Source organism: Garra rufa, chromosome 22 (assembly GCF_049309525.1).
Source record: "Garra rufa chromosome 22, GarRuf1.0, whole genome shotgun sequence".
Classification (NCBI taxonomy): domain Eukaryota; kingdom Metazoa; phylum Chordata; class Actinopteri; order Cypriniformes; family Cyprinidae; genus Garra; species Garra rufa.
Window position 1 is genome coordinate 25198869 of NC_133382.1, and position 21541 is coordinate 25220409.

General features: G+C 43.6%; 2 protein-coding genes across 2 annotated transcripts; both read left to right on the forward strand.

Moving 5' to 3' along the window:
* Positions 1-4007: 4007 nt before the first annotated feature.
* On the forward strand, positions 4008-13707 carry LOC141297451 (intelectin-like). Its single transcript, XM_073827884.1, has 6 exons — positions 4008-4107; positions 4189-4436; positions 4532-4690; positions 4786-4915; positions 12486-12580; positions 13609-13707. The coding sequence occupies exons 1-6, from the start codon at positions 4008-4010 to the stop codon at positions 13705-13707; spliced, it is 831 nt and encodes a 276-aa protein (XP_073683985.1).
* Positions 13708-15160: 1453 nt separating this feature from the next.
* Positions 15161-21057, forward strand: LOC141298173 (intelectin-like). The gene is made up of 8 exons (XM_073828685.1): positions 15161-15173; positions 15375-15453; positions 15575-15727; positions 15808-16055; positions 16193-16351; positions 16541-16661; positions 20092-20195; positions 20467-21057. The coding sequence occupies exons 1-8, from the start codon at positions 15165-15167 to the stop codon at positions 20617-20619; spliced, it is 1026 nt and encodes a 341-aa protein (XP_073684786.1). The 5' UTR covers positions 15161-15164; the 3' UTR covers positions 20620-21057.
* The last annotated feature ends 484 nt before the right edge of the window (positions 21058-21541 follow it).

Sequence of the window (21541 nt, forward strand, 5' to 3'; positions counted from 1 at the left end):
GCCAGTCCGGAGTGAGCCAAGATGCTATGCCCATCATGGGACTCGATCGTGCTGAAGCGGTCTCACATGGAGCGAGCTTAGCGGCAAGCGGCTAGAGATGTCACGTGCCCCAGGAGCCTCAAATTTTAAGAGGAACGCTGATTGTGCCTGATAAACTCAGGGACTACAGCACTGACTGTGCGCTCTTGGTAGTAAGGTGGGCCGTCTTGTGGACCGAGTCAGGCTCCCGACCGAGGAAAGAGATTTTCCCTCGTTTGGCCTGAAGGACCAGATGGCAGGGGTGTCGAAGCACCAGGTCCCTGTATTCGCACAATAGAACTCACGAGTGGGCTGGAAAGCACCAGTCGAAGAGCCGGTTGAAGGCGCGAATTCCTGTCTGCCGAAGAGGGGACAGGGGAGCTCCCGTGGCCTAAAGAAGGCAGGGAGGAGGGGGGACTGGCCAAATGGAAGCACCTCGCGCTGAAGCGCTCGAATCCCGGAGCAGACCACAGAAGGGGTGTGCGTCGGGAGCGATCGAGACGCGACAACGGGTGCCCTTCAGGCAGATGGGTGCAACCCAGCCCTGGAGACGGAAACATACTTGTATGTGCTTCGTCGAGAGCATGTGTGCCGACAGCCTGAGAAGGGACCGGAACAGAGCTCCATCCAGGGCGGATGTTAACCCACCACTCTAACTGGACACGTGAAGTCGGGACTGAAAGATCCTGACCTCGTCCCGGCTGGAGGGACAGGCTGGATCGCATCCTTCGCCAGTAGGAACGCGACCTCCGCAGGCAGAACAGAGGCACGCCTGCCCGAATAAGAATGTAAGGGGTACCTCTGAGTCTGGGCGGATGCCTGGTGCCGGGCCGTACCGTCCGTATCAACCAGCGTAGTGGTATCAAGGGAGCGTTGACCGACGTGACCGTGGTGGGGCAGCCTAGGGGAAGACAGGGAGGGAGACAAAACCCAGAAGGATGAACGTCCTGGAGAAGTGTCTAACTGCACTAAGCAGTGCTTACCTTCTTCCCTGGTTCCCGAGCTGGCGAAGGCCGGCCGCGAGTCTGGTTCCGAGGAGTGTAAGTGCTGCTAAGGAAGGAAATGGGCCGACGGCAGCATTGAAGTACACAGTGGCCCCCGGCCCTCCACCGGGAGCGGGGAGCGTAGATGTCAGCATCCCCTAAAGAGCAGTTTCAATCACCTCTGGAGGCCCGCGTCAGGGACGTTTCGTAGTCTTCTTGCGGGTGTTTCGGGCCGGTCCCTGTGCCGCGGGCGGCGCCGCTCTCCTGCGGCTGGCTCTGCGCTTGGGGGCCCCTTCCGCCAACCTGGCATCGTGGGCCTCCGCGGGGGGCAGAGCTGTGGATGTTGCGGCCGCAGGGGGGCGCCCTCGGCGACGTACAGGCGGAGGCGGCTTCTCCGGCGGCGGGATGGAAGCTTCGCGGCGGGGCAAGATGTGTTTGATTGCCTCTGTCTGTCTCTGAACTGCCGAGAACTGCTGGGTGAAGTCCTCAACAGTGTCGCCGAAAAGGCCACTCTGGGAGACGGGAGCGTCGAGAAAGCGTGCTTTGTCGGCGTCTGCCATCTGGGCCAGAGTGAGCCATAGGTGTCGCTCCTGGACCACAGCCGTGGACATCACCTGACCAAGGGCCCGCGCCGCGACCTTCGTCGCTCGAATGGCGAAGTCGGTGGCAGCGCGGAGTTCCTGCATCACGCCTTGGTCAGAACCACCCTCGTGCAGCTGTTTCAACCCCTTGGCCTGGTAGACCTGCAGGGTTGCCATCGCATGCAGGGCTGAGGCGGCCTGGCCCGCGGCGTGAAAAGCGCGGCCCGCAAGGGCGGACGAGCGCTCGCAGGCCTTGGAGGGGAGATGCGGCCGGTCCCGCCAGGTGGCGGCGCCACGCGGGCAAAGATGCACCGCCACAGCGCGCTCAACCTGGGGAACCGACACATATCCCCCGGCCGCCCCGCCATCAAGGGTGGCGAGGGGAGAGGAGCTGGGCAGCGGGCGAGATGAAAAAGGTGCCTGCCAGGTCTTAACCAGCTCCTCGTGCACCTCCGGGAAGAATGGCACCGGGGGGGTGGGGGTGGGGGGCGTGGCGGTGCCGCCGGAGCCCTCCCCAGGAACCAGTCGTCCAGCCGAGAAGGATCGGCCGCATGGAGTAACCTCCAGGCCGATCCCCCTGGCGGCTCGGAGGAGCATAGAGTCTATTTCCGACGGAGCAGCAACCACGGAGGGGCGCTGCGCCGCTGGAAGAGCGTCCTCACTCCCTGACTCTCCCTCTGATGCAGCGACCGACATCTCTTCCTCCTGTGAAGCGCCAAAAGAGACGCCCAGCCCGAATGGCGGGGAGGCGTACTGCTCTGGCATCTCGATGGGGGTATGCTGACGGGCGGAAGACCGCAGGGCCTTTGGGGCCGGCGGTACGTTCGGCACCGTGACTTGTAAATCCCCCTCGTGCCTCGCCACAGCGGCAGGAACACTTCTCCGGTCCAACCGCCGGCCGTGGGGCGCGAGGGGGGGCCTACTCGCGAGCGAGCGGCGAGTCTTCAACATACCCATGGTCATGTTCGAGCATGTTCGAGGCCCAGACATATGAAGCAGCTTTCATGTCCGTCCAGAGAGGTGAGGTAACTGCCGCACCCAGAAGCGCACGGCCGGAAAGCCATTCTGAAAAGAACGTCTTCACACGGCCGTGAGAAATTGCTCTTTTAGTCCCGGTCTGCCCAGGGAGGAAACCGCGGCACCACTGTGCACTCAATGGGGCTTGCTCGCTGGAGAGCAGGAGGCTTTTTGAGGCCGTGAAAACGGCCGCCCGCAGGACCCCGCTGGCGGCGCCGAGAAATTCACTCTTTCAGTAAGATTGTCTCTTATTCGATCGGCGCACACCAGCAGAGAAGAGCAGCAGCAGGAACGTGAAGTCTTCTTTGTCTGGAAGAAGTTGAAAGGCTTGAGCATGAAGGCTCTGGAAGCGAAAGTCTGTTTGAGTGGTGCGCACGTCCACTCGCCAATTTTCAATTGGCTTTTTTTAATAAGGCTCAGAGATGATCGGTCTCTCAAGCGAGATCCCAATGTAACGTCGAAGTGATTCGACTGATAGGGGAACTTTAGTTACTTATAAATCAGCCATTGTTAAGAAAAGGATACAAATACACCTTTATACATTTCCTTAAGTCACTTTAGACATTATGGCCCGGTTTCACAGACATGGCTTAGACTAAGCCAGGATTAGGCCATAGATCAATTAGAACATTTAAGTAATTTTTATAAACATGCTTACAAAAAAACATTACTGGTGTGCATTTTGAGACAGAACAAAGGCACTGATATATTTTAAGATCAATCAGTGCAATTTTATTTCAGTTGAAACTGCTCAGACTAAGATTTTAGTCTAGGACTATGCTTAAGCCTTGTCTGTGAAACCGGGGGTAAGAGCACACAAACATGATGTACATGGTAAGTTAATGTGCAAGGTTTGAAAGTTTGTGTGTGTGTGTGTGTGTGTGTGTGTGTGTGTGTGCGTGCGTGCGTGCGTGCGTGTGTGTGTGTGTGTGTGTGTGTGTGTGTGTGTACCTGGTATTCATCACGTTATGGGGACCAAATGTCCCCACAAAGATAGGAATACCAGTAGATTTTGACCTTGTGGGGACATTTCTCAGGTCCCCATGAGGAAACAGGCTTATACATCATGCACAATGAGTTTTTTTGATGAAGTAAAAGTGTGCACAATCTCCTGTGAGGGCTAGGTTTAGGTGTAGGGTAGGTGTAGGGTGATAGAAAGTACGGTTTGTACAGTATAAAAACCATTACGTCTATGGAATGTCCCCATAAAACATGTAAACCCAACATATGTGTGTGTGTGTGTGTGTGTGTGTGTGTGTGTGTGTGTGTGTGTGTGTGTGTGTGTGTGTGTGTGTGTGTGTGTGTGTGTGTGTGTGTTTAAATCATGAAAAACTTTGCTTATTTTGTTTGCAGACTGTGTTTTGTATAAAAATATTTATCGGTCTCTCACTGAGTTTATGGTTCTGTGATGCTAAATCAAGTATTTGAGCTTGAGAAACTTCTGGACAGAATTAAATATGTTGCTCGAAGCTGCAAAGAAATTCATGACAAGTATCATGTTTATGATGGTATGCTATTTTCTATTTATTTTTAGAATCTTAATCACCAGACTACATTTATCTGACTCATGAATACTTCTGTTCAATCAGACGGCCTGTACTATCTGATCTCATCAAGAGGGGTCCTTTACCAGACGTTCTGTGATATGACCACTGCTGGCGGCGGCTGGACGCTGGTGGCCAGTGTTCATGAAAACAACATGTATGGAAAGTGTACTCTTGGTGATCGCTGGTCTAGTCAGCAGGGCAGTGACCCAAACCGGCCTGATGGTGATGGGACATGGGCAAACACAGTCACATTTGGAGCTGCAGAGGCTGCTACAAGTGATGACTATAAGGTACTCTTTATTACATTTATGGTTTTACAGCCATGGTTCAAGGTAAACAACCTTAAGATTGTTGAAAATGACAGTCTGTTTTCATTCTGTCACAGAATCCTGGATACTTTGACATTGTGGCACAGGATGTGTCTGTGTGGCATGTTCCTAATAATATTCAGTTGGAACACTGGATCACTGCCTCTATCCTGCGATACCACACTGAAAATCGATTCTTAACCCTACATGGAGGAAACCTTTTCAATTTATTCATGGTAAGATAAACTTTTAAACTAGTTCCACAGAAATATAGGTAAAGACTAGTTGTGAAATAAAATAAAACACTGAATATTTATATTCATTTTCCCAGAAATTCCCTGTGAGGTTTGGAATTGGGACATGCAACATTAATAATGGACCTGCTATTCCAATAGTGTATGATACTGGAGATGCGATATCAACCAAAAATCTGTATGGCCCTGTTATTGTCACGACCACACACACAAGGAGAGGGTAAGTAGATTTCAAGGTGTTTATTTACAGACGTGCACACTTCAAACAGGTGAGTATAGACTTCGGGATCCGAGTCATCAAACACAGTTCGATAAGGTAAACACAAGTTCTTAGGTAATCGCCAGCAAGAGTAACAGTCACTTCCCTTAAAGTGGTTAACGTATGTTTCACAGGTTGATCCAGATGCAGTCCGAGAGGAGCACAGGAGAATCGAGAGAAGGAGGAGAAGATCCAAGGAGAGGTGTCCATGTAACTATGATTCCAGCCGGTGAGTGAATGGCAGAGGTGAGTATATAAAGGGAGTGCTGATTGCGATTCCAGGTGTGGGTGATTAGAACTCTGGTGATGGTTCACGGGTGTGGTGCAGTGGTGATTGGCTGGTTGGTGATGGATCACGGTGATTGGGGCTGAGGGAACGTGCTGAGGGTGTGACATTACCCCCTCCTCCACGGGTGACTCCTGGCACCCGAGAGCGGCGATGGGGACGACCTCGGCCTCGGGGAGCTGGGCGTTCCGGGTGCTGTTGGTGGAACTCTTCGAGGAGAGCAGGGTCCAAGATGTCATCACGGGGTACCCACGATCTCTCCTCGGGTCCGAACCCCTCCCAGTCCACGAGGTACTGGAGTTGGCCGTTCCGCCGCCGGGAGTCTAGGATCTCTTGGACCTGGTAGATGTCGTCAATGAGGATTTCCGGTTGGTCTGGAGGAGGAGGTGGTTCCGGTTCTGCTGAGGAAGGGAACAGAGGATCAGTGTGACGTTTTAATAGGGAGACGTGAAACGAGGGAGAGATCCGATAACGTGGAGGTAAGTTCAGCCGGTAGGTGACGGGATTTATTTGTGAGTGGATGGTGAATGGCCCTATGTAGCGGGGACTCAGCTTCTTACAGGGCAGCCGGAGGCGGATGTCCCGGGTAGAGAGCCATACCTGGTCTCCAGGAAGGTAAACAGGATTAGGTAACCTGTGGCGATTAGCGTACTCCGTGTGCCTCCGGACTGCCCGTTGGAGATGGACATGGGCTGAGTCCCACACCCTCTCGCTCACCCGGAACCAGTGATCTACCGCAGGCACTTCGGAGGGTTCTCCGGTCCATGGGAACAGTGCAGGTTGGTAGCCTAGAACACATTGAAATGGGGTTAAACCAGTAGATGTCTGACGGAGGGAATTTTGTGCATACTCAGCCCACGGTAGATACTGGCTCCAGGTATCTTGATGTTGGGAGCAGTACGCCCGGAGGTAACGGGAGATCTCCTGTATCTTCCGCTCGGTCTGCCCGTTTGTTTGAGGGTGGTATCCAGATGACAAGCTGACTGAGGTGCCCAGCAGTTGGAAGAACGCCCGCCAGACCCTGGAAATGAATTGAGGCCCTCTGTCGGATACGATGTCCTCAGGAAGTCCGAAGTTCCGGAACACATGCTGGAACAATGCTTCAGCTGTTTCTAGAGCTGTGGGAAGACCCTTGAGAGGGATTAGTTTACAGGCTTTAGAGAAACGATCAACAACCACAAGAATTGTGGTGTACCCTCGAAAGGGAGGTAGATCCGTGGCAAAGTCCACTCCTAGATGGGTCCAGGGTCGGCGGGGAATGGGCAATGGTTGGAGCTTTCCTTCAGGTAAACGACGGGGTGTGGTGTTGATGGCGCAGACCGAGCACCCCCGGACGTACCGATCCACGTCCCTGGTCATGTTGGGCCACCAATACTTCTGCTGGAGGAGCGAGAGGGTTCGCCTACTGCCAGGGTGTCCTGAGCCAGGAGACGTGTGCGTACTATCCAGTAACGGAAGCCGATGATTGTTAGGGACATAGGTATGGCCTGGAGGAAGTTCAGGGGGTGCAGGTTCCTCGAAGGTGGCGGTCCGGATGTCCTCATCAAGTTGCCATTGGATAGGTGCTAGAAAGACAGATGGAGGTAGAACAGGGTCAGGTGTGTCAACAGTAGGATCAGGTGAATACATACGGGATAATGCGTCTGCCTTGATGTTCTTGTGACCGGGTTGATAGGTGATTTGGAAGTTGAAGCGTGCAAAGAATAGTGACCAGCGTGCTTGGCGTGCATTCAATCTCTTGGCTTGCTGGAGGTACTGGAGGTTTTTATGATCGGTTATCACGGTGAAGGGATATTGGGCTCCCTCTAACCAGTGCCGCCACTCTTCGAGGGCCAACTTAATGGCCAGCAACTCACGATCACCAATTCCGTAGTTCCGTTCAGCTGGGGTGAGTTTTTTGGAGTAGTACGCACACGGATGGAGGGATTGGGGTTCACCAGACCATTGTGATAGAACGGCTCCGACGCCTACGTCTGCCGCATCCACTTCCACTATGAAGGCCTTCGACGGGTCAGGATGTTGAAGTATGGGCGCTGATGTAAACATGAGCTTAAGGTGGTCGAAGGCTTGTTGAGCTTCAGGGGTCCATTGAAGTACCTTGCGTCCTCCCTTCAAGAGAGAGGTAAGAGGTGCTGAGAGGAGACTATAATTCTTAAAGCGGCGGTAAAAGTTGGCGAAGCCCAAGAAGCGTTGGAGTTCTTTTACCGATTTGGGTTCCGCCCAGGTGGTTACTGCATCTACCTTACCAGGCTCCATACGAACTCCCTCCGCAGAGATCACGTATCCGAGGAAGGAGACGGTGGGTTGATGGAATTCGCATTTCTCCTGTTTCAGGTAGAGTTGGTATTTGCGGAGACGTTGAAGGACCTGGCGAACATGGTCGTGGTGTTCTTCTAGGTTTCGTGAGTAGATCAGGATATCATCAATGTAGATGATGGTAAAACGATGGAGGAAGTCACGGAAGATTTCATTCATGAAGTTTTGAAATATGGATGGACTGTTGGCCAGGCCGTAGGGCATCACCTGATATTCATAGTGTCCAGTCGGGGTAATGAAGGCGGTCTTCCACTCGTCCCCTTCTCGGATACGGATCAGGTTGTAGGCACTGCGGAGGTCGAGCTTGGTAAAGATGCGGGCCTCTCGTAACTCCTCTAGAGCTGCTGGAACTAGTGGAAGTGGATAGGCAAACTTTACTGTAGCTTCATTCAGTACCCGATAGTCTATGCAGGGTCGGAGCCCTCCATCCTTCTTCGGGACAAAGAAGAAACTGGACGCTGCTGGGGACGTGGAAGGTCTGATGAACCCTTGTTGGAGTGCCTCTTGGATGTAGTCATTCATGGCCTCCTGCTCAGGACGAGAAAGAGGATAGACCTTTCCATGGGGTAGTTTAGCATCTGGCAGTAGGTCGATACTACAGTCCCAGGGCCGGTGAGGTGGTAGTTGAGTGGCTCGTTCCTTGCTGAAGACGTCTGAAAAGGATTGATAGATGGTGGGAATGGTGACTGTGGAATGAGTGTTGGGGCTCTCTATGGTGGTTGCATTGAGGGAAACAGCGGGACGAGGTTGCTGTGAAGCAGACGAGGGAGAACGGGATCCGTGGTTCTGGCATCCTGCACTCCAGCTTAGGATTTCTCCTGTGCTCCAGTCGATGTGAGGCTGATGTTCTGCTAGCCATGGTCTGCCCAGGATGACGTCCACATTAGCTCGGGGAAGTACGAGAAGGGTTAATTTTTCACGATGGTCATGTGGAGAAATTATTGTTACCTCTTTGGTGCGTCGGGTGATTTTACCGTCGCCCAATGGTGAGTTCTGAATGGTAATGATGCGATATTTGATCTCATTTTTAACGGTGGGAATTTGATGCTTGGCAATGAAATGTGAGGAGATAAAGTTGCCAGCCGCTCCAGAATCCACAAGAACATGTATGGGGAGAGTACGAGAGTTCACAGTTAGGCTTGCAGTAATACGGGGTAAGTGAGATATGGCAGGAGAAATGGCTACTGTACTCACCATTGGACGAGGTGGTCGAACTGGGCAGACGTTGATGAGATGGGAGGCTTCTCCGCAATATAGGCACAGACGGTCATCAATGCGACGTTTCCGCTCTGCAGGATCCAGATGATAAGAATCTGTGATCATGGGTTCTTCACAGTCTCGCTGGGGTGATGGAGCTCTGCATGGGAGAGAACTTGCCACAGACAATGTAGAGGGACAGGCAGAGAGGTGCTGCGAGACACTAGTAGCTTTCTTTATAAAAGTCTCTAGCGGTACATTATCCTCATAGATGACCATATGTTTGCGAATTTGTGGCTTGAGCCCTTGACGATAAGCCGCCAGGAGAGCAATCTGATTCCAACCACTATGGGCTGCTAGAGAGCGGAAGCGCAAGGTGTACTCGTGTATGCTGGTTGTACCTTGACGCAGAGTGATGAGTTCATCGTGCACTGAGAGGGGTGTGAGAGCGGTTCCGAACACTTCCTTGAAGTGCAAGGTGAATGCATGGTGTGAAGCTAGCGCTGGACTCCTTGATTCCCAGAGCGCATTGGCCCATTGAAGTGCCGGTCCAGTGAGAAGTGAAACCATGAAGGAGATTTTGGAGACTTCGTTAGGGAAATGGTGAGCATTCGCTTCAATGTAGAGAGAGCTTTGAAGGAGGAAACCATCACATCCGCCTGGGTCGCCGGAATAATTCAGGGGGCGAGAGATGGGCGTGTTGGAGATCGTCGTGGTGTTAGCTCTGGTCACAAGGGGAACAGATTGCAGAGATTGACGGAGGGCATTCACCATTTCGGCGAATGGATCGGGAGAAGCAGTGGCTGATGACGTTGACGCCTCCATGAGCGAGCTGTAGGAATTCTTCGGGCTGGAATCCTGTCACGACCACACATACAAGGAGAGGGTAAGTAGATTTCAAGGTGTTTATTTACAGACGTGCACACTTCAAACAGGTGAGTATAGACTTCGGGATCCGAGTCATCAAACACAGTTCGATAAGGTAAACACAAGTTCTTAGGCAATCGCCAGCAAGAGTAACAGTCACTTCCCTTAAAGTGGTTAACGTATGTTTCACAGGTTGATCCAGATGCAGTCCGAGAGGAGCACAGGAGAATCGAGAGAAGGAGGAGAAGATCCAAGGAGAGGTGTCCATGTAACTATGATTCCAGCCGGTGAGTGAATGGCAGAGGTGAGTATATAAAGGGAGTGCTGATTGCGATTCCAGGTGTGGGTGATTAGAACTCTGGTGATGGTTCACGGGTGTGGTGCAGTGGTGATTGGCTGGTTGGTGATGGATCACGGTGATTGGGGCTGAGGGAACGTGCTGAGGGTGTGACAGTTATAAGAGGTATGGCAATGCTTGAGCCAATATTTTTCAAATAGCTACACTGATTAACAGTCATAAAATCTGTGTACTGTTCAGTGATGGTGTATTATTTACAAGGCATCATCATTGTTGAGAGCTGGGCCTTTATTCACAAAACATTTTATCATATCACTAAAAGTTCTGCTAAATTTTCTCTTAAAACCTATCCACAAAGCTGCTAAGATAAACATTTACTAAGGAATAGAGAGAAGTCTTATGCTAAAAGTAAAGGCAGGGATGACCTTGTTGCTATGGATGATTTTAGCATGCTTACTAACTACAGTCATGGCCAAAGGTTTTGAGAATGACACAAATATTAGTTTTCACAAAGTTTGCTGCTAAACTGCTTTTAGATATTTGTTTCAATTGTTTCTGTGATGTACTGAAATATAATTACAAGCACTTCATACATTTCAAAGGCTTTTATCGACAATTACATGACATTTATGCAAAGAGTCAATATTTGCAGCGTTGGCCCTTCTTTTTCAGGACCTCTGCAATTCGACTGGGCATGCGCTCAATCAACTTCTGGGCCAAATCCTGACTGATAGCAACCCATTCACTTCTTGGAGTTTGTCAGAATTAGTGGGTTTTTGTTTGTCCACCCGCCTCTTGAGGATTGACCGCAAGTTCTCAATGGGATTAAGATCTGGGGAGTTTCCAGGCCATGGACCCAAAATGTCAACGTTTTGGTCCCTGAGCCACTTAGTTATCACTTTTGCCTTATGGCACGGTGCTCCGCATTGTTATTCACCAAACTGTTGTTGGCTTGTTGGAAGAAGTTGCTGTTGGAGGGTGTTTTGGTACCATTCTTTATTCATGGTTATGTTTTTGGGCAAAATTGTGAGTGAGCCCACTCCCTTGGATGAGAAGCAACCCCACACATGAATGGTCTCAGGATGCTTTACTGTTGGCATGACACAGGACTGATGGTAGCGCTCACCTTTTCTTCTCCGGACAAGCCTTTTTCCAGATGCCCAAAACAATCGGAAAGAGGCTTCATCTGAGAATATGACTTTGCCCCAGTCCTCAGCAGTCCATTCGCCATACTTTTTGCAGAAGATCAATCTGTCCCTGATGTTTTTTTGGAGAGAAGTGGATGCCCTGAAGCCTTCTTAACAAGAATTGAACCTTATTCCTTGATGATCCTATAAATTGTTGATTTAGGTGCAATCTTAGTAGCCACAATATCCTTGCCTGTGAAGCCATTTTTATGCAACGCAATGATGGCTACACGCGTTTCTTTGCAGGTGACCATGGTTAACAATGGAAGAACAATGATTTCAAGCATCACCCTCCTTTTAACATGTCAAGTCTGCCATTCTAACCCAATCAGCCTGACATAATGATCTCCAGTCTTGTGCTCTTCAACATTCTCACCTGAGTTAACAAGACGATTACTGAAATGATCTCAGCAGGTCCTTTAATGACAGCAATGAAATGCAGTGGAAAGTTTTTTTCGGGATTAAGTTAATTTTCATGGCAAAGAAGGACTATGCAATTCATCTGATCACTCTTCATAACATTCTGGAGTATTTGCAAATTGCTATTATAAAAACTTAAGCAGCAACTTTTCCAATTTCCAATATTTATGTAATTCTCAAAACTTTTGGCCACGACTGTATGCACACAGTGATTGGCTAATATGGGAGAAGTCTTTGTCAGAGATTTATTCATATAAATTTTGTAGAGCATGATATTATTTTTCCATATTCAAATAAAGCTTTAAAAATTTATGTTTAAATATTTAAAAATAAAAAATGTAAAATGCAGGCTAAGTGTCAACTATAACTAATTAAACAACTATATGTTCAGTTAATAGTCAGCCTCTTACATGTGTGCTTGCTTCTCGTACACAATTTGTGGATATGCATACAAACAGCCTTAATCATGGCTGATAGTAAGACATGCAAACATAAAAGAAAACCAAACTGGATGCAAGAACAGCTGTTACTACTTGCCCAACTTGTTAATAAAAACAAGGATATAATCAAAGGACAATTTGGGAACACCTCCAAAAGCAAAAAAGGATGCATGCTTATGTGTGCAAATAAATGCAGCGTGTTTATGTTCCGAGGCAGATTTCCAGCAACAGCCATTTTAGGATAGTTCGATTTGGTCTTAGTGACTTAGAAATCCTCTTTACTACTCTTAATATTTCACAGATTTAGGAGCTATTTTTAGCGCTAAAATGCTTTGTGGAATACTCTTAGAGCAAAAATGTAGGATTGACACACCCATTATTTTTAAGATGTTCTCCTAAATCGGCCCAAATTACTTTAATGAATGATAGCCATGTTGTATATTGACCTACCATGACAGATCATTATCATCAGAGATATATTCTGTCTATTCTTTTCAGATATGTTTTAACCCGGATTCACCACATTCAGAGTCTTCAATACTGAAAAGGCAGCTATGGCTCTTTGTTCAGGCGTTAAACCAACCGCTTGTCACACTGAACATGTGAGCTTAACAAAAAATATTATCATTTATAAACAACAATTGTGTCATGCAGTTAATCACCACAGGCAATAATTCATGCTTCATTGTAGAAATGAAGAGCAGGGGTGCAAACATACGTAACCGGCAAGCCTGATCTTTCCATACGATCCAAAATCCTAATCAAATTGTCACTATCGAAACACTTGGCGGAATTTCATCTCCACCAAGTGTTATGACATCTTTGTTTTTTGGGTGTTAGAATTTATAGAATTTTCACTATACCAAAACAGTCACAACTGAAACATGTCATCATTGTTTCGGAAGTGACAAAAGGGAACACATAATCCTTTATTTGGGGGAAATAAACAAAATGTTAGTATAGTTATGCAATTTTTTTTTTTTTTCGATTTTAGTATGTTTTAGTTTTATTTAAAATTCAGTAATGTGTTGTCACTGCCGAAACATGGGATGTTTTGTCAAAAAAAAAATATATACTGAATTATCAACTAAGATGTTTTGATATTTTTTGGTTTCATGTTTATTCAAACTTATGAATCCTTAACTTTGAAATCAGTATGACCAACTTTTTGGCTTTTACAAAGCAAAACTCGATTCAAAATACAAATAATCTCATAAATGAATTACACTTAAAATATCGTTAAAAATGTAATTGTTATTGATTTACCTTAAATTTTAATCAAATAGCAAAAAGTATATATTTACAATGTAGATGTAAGCAACATCTTGATAGGCTAATACTACCATTCTAATTTAAGTATTACTGTGTTTCTGACAAATTTGGGGAGAGAAGAAATATTCCAAAACATTTTGAAAACATGATACAAGAATTATTATTATTAGAAATGTGTACCTTGGATATTATACAATTTGCATACATACAAAACACACCATGTAAATAAGTTGACACAGAATAAGAATATGTAAGTTTTGACAAAAATTAGTGAGGACAGTTTTGTTATTATTAGATTATTATGTTATTTGAAGAAATTGTATATTGTGTTGTTAGTAACATACTCATATTGTTTCAGTTTTGTATTGGTGGAGGTGGATACTTTCCTGATGGGGCTCCTAAACAGTGTGGGGACTTCGATTGGAATGGCTATGGTACTAACCAGGGGAGTTGCTAGACCTAAAGCTCTACTGGGGCACTGGCCCCCATTACTCATTAATTCAGTTGTTGCATGTAGTTTAATGTCTTTATTTTGGGATTATCAACGTAAATTATAACTCAAATTTGAGATTTTACTGGGGCACAGCATATTTTTACTAGGGCAAGTGCCCCAGTAAAAAGGGTAAACTAAAGCAGCTGTACTTCTCTTTTATCGCTGAAACTCTGATTAATCATGATGGATTTATTTATTTGCTAAAATATGTTTCTTTACAATATATGTCCTAAATAGGCAATTTTTTCAATGTTCATGCATTTCTTTTTACAGTTGTTCAAAAGTGGAACAAATGTGTTTGTTCAAATAAAACCAGTGGACTGCCAAAACTGTTCAATACTGTTTGTGTGTGAAAGCCTACTCCAGTTTAACTTCTAGTCTACAAGTTACTGTGGTAATGTTTTATAAATACAGCTGTAAGGATTTGATCATATACAGAACAGGTAGGATTCTTATGAAGGTATTATTTTGTGTGTGTGTGTGTGTGTGTGTGTGTGTGTGTGCGCGTGCGTGCGTGCGTGCGTGCGTGTGTGTGTGTGTGTGTGTGTGTGTGTGTGTGTGTGTGAGAGAATCATCCTTATCATCTGCCAATGACAAGGATGTTTTATAGCACTGTAATGTCTTAACATATTTTGATGAATAAACATTTGAACAATATTCTAAATAATGCAAATGAAAAACCATCATCAAAATACTTGGTTGATGAACTGCACAGTAAGCAGTGTGAAGTGTGAAGCATACTTGAGGACAGGCTGCTCTATCATTGAAACTAAAATAGGGCAAGGACACAAACCCCATTATTACACTGAAGATAACCATGTCTAATCAAGCAGGCATTTATAAAACTAGACCTTTGATTTAAAACCTTATTGTTACAGGTTAAAAATAAACTGACCTGTATGACTTACTTTCTTCTATGACTTACTTTGACTGATCGGATTTTGTTCATACAATAAAAGAAAGTGGAAAGTCCAAATGAACACTGGACTTGACTTTCATTATATGAATAAAAAAAATGGACATCTGATGATATGATGACAGAATTTACATTTTTAGTAAACTATCTCTTCAAAGGATTAAATATTTGTTAAATATTTAGTTGGATTATGCATCGTATACCACCCTTGAATGAAGAGAAAGGAAAAAAACAAAATCAAGAAAGAGATATTAGAATAATATTATCAGTTTTTGAAATGGCAGAACTAGGCAAAACTAGGACAAATAACAGATTTGTTCATCATATTTGTCAAAAAAGTGCACAGGGACCTTTGAGATTAAGGTCACATACAGGCCCTAAACATGTAATAGCTGCACTTTAGTTACGTATAACTTTAGTTACTCATAAATCAGCCATTGATAAGAAAAAGATATAAATACACATGATTTCACCAGCCCCTTTGAAAGCTATTTACCACTATCTTATGGAAATGGTAAGTTAATGTGCTGCCTTGTCCAGATTATGGAAGAGTGATAATTAGTAGTTTATACAGTATGGTCTGATAATTAATTGAAAGTAATAAACTGATTGAAGAACATTTGGTGAATGTGTGAAAAATATTTTTCAACATTAGGACTTTTGCTTTTAGTAAATATTCTTCACTCAAAGACATGAAGAACTTTTTTCTTTGCAGACTGTCTGTCTAACAAAAATGCTTTCAGGGATTCTTCTCAGTCTCTTACTGAGTTTATGGTTGTGTGACGGTAAAATAAGTACGTTTTTTTATTGAATTTTAGATAATTACTTTGTCTGGTGTCCTAGTTCTGACTCACATTACAACAACATCATTGCTTAGTCTTTTTAATGCTCTTTAATTTGCTGCAATTTCTACAGGGGGTGCTATGTATGTTATACAAGAAACAGAAGTACCGTGTATTAACATCAGTGATACTAACACCAACCATGAGCTTGAAAAACTTCTGGACAGAATTAAATATGTTGCTCGAAGCTGCAAAGAAATTCGTGACAAGTATCATGTTTTTGATGGTACAAAATTCTATTCATTTTTGCTATCCTAAGCACCAGACTACATTTATCTGACTCATGAATACTTGGTGTTCAAACAGATGGCCTGTACTATCTGATCTCATCAAGAGGAGTCCTTTACCAGACGTTCTGTGATATGACCACTGCTGGCGGCGGCTGGACGCTGGTGGCCAGTGTTCATGAAAACAACATGTATGGAAAGTGCACTGTTGGTGATCGCTGGTCTAGTCAGCAGGGCAGTGACCCAAACCGGCCTGATGGTGATGGGACATGGACAAACACAATCACTTTCGGAGCTGCTGAGGCTGCTACAAGTGACGATTATAAGGTACTTTTTATTACATTAATGGGTTTAAAGCCATAGTTTAAGGGAAGCAACCTAAAGGACATTAAGACATTGGACTGACAATCAAAAGATGTTTGTCTGCAATCTAAAATGACAGTCTGTTTTTTTTTTTGTCACAGAATCCTGGATACTTTGACATTGTGGCACAGGATATATCTGTGTGGCATGTTCCTAATAATATTGATTTGGAACACTGGACAATTGCCTCCATCTTGCGATACCACACTGAAAATACCTTCCTAAGCCTTTACGGGGGAAACCTTTTCAATTTATTTAAGGTCAGATAAACTCAGTTTAGAGTTTGAAACATTCATAGATATACAGGCAAAAAAGTGTTCAATAACTATTTATACATACATATTAGGGATTTATTCAGTATATATAAAATTTCATAAATACATATATTTTGATTGAGGGACACATACAGAATTTGTTTCTTATATGTTTTCTTATCTTCATTTTCCCAGAAATTTCCTGTGAGGTTTGGAATCGGGACATGTAAAACTGATAATGGACCTGCTATTCCAATTGTATATGATATTGGAAATGCGGATTACACCAAAAGTCTGTATGGTCCTTTAGTAAGAGGTATTGGTATATTATGGCTGTCAATTTAATCCATTAGTTTAATTTGTTAGGAAAAAATAACATGCTTACTTTTTACCCCTATAAGGCACATTTTAGTACCTTAAAGGTATTTGCACCTAAAGTACACATGCCTAATTTTTTCTTTGAAGGGTTACCGCCTCACTGACTTCTTTTGTGCCCTTTTTTCTGAGAGTGTATAAAGCCCCAGCAGAACTGTTGTGTTTCTTTACTGAATTAACCTGATTTTTATACAAATCAGGTTAACCAATGATTTAATGGCCTGTTAATTAAAAAAAGCCATTTACTACAGATTACAGTTTTTTACAGACGCTAGGACACATTTCTCAATACTTAGGTCACTTTTGCAAAACTCTTCACACAATTCTCCTAACCGACTTTCAGCTTGGCAAAGCAGTTCTACCAGAAAGACTCAGGAGAATGAATACTGTGACAATTATCCATTTATTAGCAGCCCAGCAAGCAATAACGTTCTTTGGCGTAGGCCCCGTCCATAACTCGCAATCTGAGGGTCCGGACTCTGCATATCCTGCCTGAAGATCAAGGCAGGGGCGCAGCCGACCCCCGTGAGGTATGTAAGGGACCCTCCTGGTGGTGGTGGTGAGGAAGATGGAGGGAAAGATTAAATTTGGAGGAGGTGGGGAGGATGGTGGTGAATTGAAGCGTCAGCATCTGCGAATTCAAACATGAGTAAGTACCGATCTTATATACCACAAGTGTTGGAATGTGATTGGATAGATGAAAATTGAGTGACGTGACAATTAAGTCTTCCCGGCAGAACTTAATGCTAGAGCTTTCATTTCATTTCACATTCAAAATGCACTACAACTACCAAAACACTTTATTCAGGTCTCAAATAAACTCATTCTTTCAGAATACTAGCAAAGGTTGACAGTCGACAAACACACTTTGTCACCCACAAAACAATGACCTAAAAAACACTAACAACATGTAGCATTACACAGTGTCTTCTTGTGTAAAACAAGGACACATCTCTGTTTATAATTGCAATATATATTGTTTATAACTGCAATATATGTTACTGGAATGAATCAGCCATGATGCAGAATTCGTCAATATTTTATGTCGTTTATTTATTTTTATTTGGGTCCATGTTTACATCACAATACAAACCTATTCAGCAGTTGTCTCCTTTTGTAATGAAATTGAAAGAGTAAAACCTGTGTAGATGTTCATCTACAATGAGAATCAGCTGTGGCTGGTTAAACTGCATTTTTAGATTTGAAATATGTTTCAATAAAATATTGCTGTTGAAATTTTCTGTCTTAATTAGTTTTGCGTTATGTTATTGTTTTGAACATAAGTTTAACAGTTTTGAAAACAGTATGTAAGCACGTGCAAAATGTCCTGTACATACAAAGATTTTTGGCAGTTGTTGTGTCTGAGTGAGAAAAGAGTTCATGAAATTTGAGAGATGTAGTCATTGAATGCATTTTGTGCCAAAACAATGATAATTGATCCTCAGTTTAGCCCACATAGACTTCTGTTGTGCTCACTGTGTGAAGAGTTTTGCAAAAGTGACCTAAGTATTGAGAAATGTGTCCTAGCGTCTGTAAAAAACTGTAAATAAGCAGTTTGAACTAACTGAATGAATAAATGACTTAGTCAAAGTGACTTATTCATTAAAGGGATGGTTCGGAGTAGAATTGACTTCATTGCTATGCACTCCGAAGCCCATCTAAATACCCCATCCGAAGTTTTTTTTACCTTAGTCGAACATTTATGAAGATATTAGAGTTTTTCGAATTGCTTGTTAAAGGAGTGAATGGTACATGTAATGTATCTCGTAAATTGCACCACTAAACGTGCAAGTAATCTTACCAAACTTGTACAGTAGTGTAAATAGGTTATGTACTCACAAAACGCTGCATCAGAACATTTGTAAGTCCACCATGAGTGTTTTAAAAACACGTTTTACCCGAGAACTACTAGTCTCAGAAACTACAAGTAGACGTCGCTTCCCTTGGTTTGAAAAAAGCACGTAAAAGTCCTCCTACTACATCTGTCTGCATGTCAACTTGTAGGAGGACTTTTACGTGCTTTTTTCAAACCGGGGAAGTGACGTCGACGTGTCGCCATTTGTAGTTTTTGAGACTATTAGGGATTTTAAAACACTCATGGTGGATTTACAAATGTTCCGATGCAGCGTTTTGTGAGTACATAACCTATTTACACTACTGTACAAGTTTGGTAAGATTACTTGCACGTTTAGTGGTGCAATTTACGAGATACATCACATGTACCATTCACTCCTTTAACAAGCAATTCGAAAAACTCTAATATCTTTATAAATGTTCGACTAAGGTAAAAAAAAACTTTGGATGGGGTATTTAGATGGGCTTCGGAGTGCATAGCAATGAAGTCAATTCTACTCCGAACCATCCCTTTAAGCCATTTACCACCAGTTACTGGCAGTTTTAGTTTCTTATTTAGAGTTTCATATAATTAAAAATGTTGTTGCTTTGATGCTTTTCTCATTTAACACAATAATGGCTTTAAATTATAATTTAGGGACAATTTCTCAGCCACATTTTGTCAGGATGCATGCAGGAACTGGCAGACAATGAAGGAGTGAAGTGTAAAGTTTTTACTGAATCCTTTTAAACAAAACAATGGAAAACAAAAGACTGGAACACGAGACAAAATAAAGGAAACTAAGGAACATAGAAGCGACAACATGAATGAACAACAATGCCAGACAAGTAAACTGTGGAAAACAACCAATTTATAAAGGGTAGACTAATCACTAGGACAGGTGTGGCAGATTACGCTAACAAGAGGAAGTCCAAATATGGGCATAGGGGAAAACCAATAAACACTGAACAACAGGGGACACTAGGAAAAACATACAAAACAGTCCATAATCCTGACACATTTAGGCCCGGTTTCACAGACAGGGCTTAGATTAAACCAGGATTAGGCCATAGATCAATTAGGACATTTAAGTAATTTTTATAAACATGCTTCGAAAAAAACATTACTGGTGTGCATCTTAAAACAAAAAAAGGCACTGATATATTTTTAAGATCAGTCAGTGCAAGTTTATTTCAGTTGAAACAGCTCAGACTTACATTTTAGTCTAGGACTAGGCTTAAGCCATGTCTGTGAAACCGGGGGTTAGAGTACAATTAATTAGATTAATTATTTTGAATCAATTAATCACCACATCATGTAAATAATTAAATGTAAAAAACGAAATCACTTGATAGTCCTAATTAGAATATTTCTTGAATCAATTGGCAGATAATGTCATTGTACAGTATTATTTTTTCAGTGGCTGTGTATTATATACAGTACTCTGCATCTTTGTTGAGATGTAAACACTGCAAATAATGAAAGTGATGTAAAGAACATCATCAAGAACAATCATCAATAACATATTCTTTTTCAGCAATCTTTGAGCCTGGATTCATCACATTCAGAGTCTTTAATAATGAAAAGGCAGCCATGGCTCTTTGTTCGGGCATTAAACCAACTGGCTGTGACACTGAACATGTGAGTTTGTGGATTATGTAATATTAAATACAACAATGTCTATAGGCAGCTGTGCAAAGGCAGGCAAGCAGACCAGAGGGTTTAAAAGCAGAAAGATGAAGTGTGTATTTCTTTAATTTTTAGAGAAAAGAAGTTTGAAGTTTAGAAGTCTGATAAAGTGTTAAGTTGTTTAAATCACACTTTTTTAAGTGGAGCTGCTTTTTAAGTTGCATACACTCTGGTTATTTGCTTGTTCTTTAGCAGTTTCAGTAATGTACTCATATTGTTGCAGTTCTGTATTGGTGGAGGTGGACACTTTCCTCACGAGGCCCCTAGACAGTGTGGCGACTTCACAAGTTTCGACTGGGATGGCTATGGTACTCATATAGACCACAGTGCTTCCAGAGAGATAACTGAAGCAGCTGTACTTCTGTTTTATCGCTGACACGTTAACATCTGAATTTGACATGGCACAAATATGTATTTCTTTACAAATAACCCTTTTTATTGGTCTGTAATCCAAGAATAAGTGCTCTTTTTTTCTGTGGGAACTCTGGGTAATGTGGTGTTTGTAACTGAAAAAAAAAACTACTTGTCAGATTAGCTGTTTAATGAACAGCATAATTTCTTCATTTATTTTTTCTACTTATGCTGCGTTCCATTTGTACTCTGAAGTTGGAAATTGCAAGTTCCCAGTAGGAACTTTTAACTGGAATGCCCTCCCAAGTCAAAGTTCCGACTTGGAATCTCTGAGGAATTGCAACAACTCCAACTTCAGAATACAATATGGCTGCTCAATGTATCAGCAAAAGAAAAACAGTAGTATTGTTTATTAGAACTTATGTTTGTCTGTGTCTCAATAAACTCAGTAGTGCACACAGTACTGGACAACCTCTGTTTGTGGACATGATACTATGGTACTTTTTATGTGTTTTTAATCAACTGGTATTGCTAACAATTAATCTGTCTATCTTGATTGTCTGACTACTCTTCTGGAACACAGTCCACTTGAGAGTGACATCATTCGCAGACCGAGATCCGTATCAGTTCTGAGATAAATTGACCATATGCATGGAGCATTCTTTAGAACTTCCGCATAATGATAAGCCAGCTCGTAAACTACCAATGAAGCTCATTTTATATGATATGTGCTATATAAAGGTGGACACTCTTGAGACTCCTCTGTTGCCTCATTCTTATCAGAAACTAAGAAAAATAATAATTGCAACATTGTTAATAATTATAACAGCATGAACATTCAGTTTCATATTTAACAACATATAATTTAAATTCTGAGCCTGGTAATCCCAGGAGAGGACCTGCATAGTTGTACATTTAAATGCTGACAGCTAAACACTAAGGTGTTT

Bases quoted from the DNA above. Each gene is read 5' to 3' on its own strand.
- LOC141298173 (XM_073828685.1), top strand. The intron at 15,454-15,574 runs GTACGTTTTTTT...CAATTTCTACAG, and splicing joins GTTGTGTGACGGTAAAATAA to GGGGTGCTATGTATGTTATA. The intron at 16,352-16,540 runs GTCAGATAAACT...TCATTTTCCCAG, and splicing joins ACCTTTTCAATTTATTTAAG to AAATTTCCTGTGAGGTTTGG.
- LOC141297451 (XM_073827884.1), top strand. From the start codon at position 4,008: ATGCTAAATCAAGTATTTGAGCTTGAGAAACTTCTGGACAGAATTAAA. The intron at 4,691-4,785 runs GTAAGATAAACT...TCATTTTCCCAG, and splicing joins ACCTTTTCAATTTATTCATG to AAATTCCCTGTGAGGTTTGG. The intron at 4,916-12,485 runs ACACAAGGAGAG...CAGATATGTTTT, and splicing joins TGTTATTGTCACGACCACAC to AACCCGGATTCACCACATTC.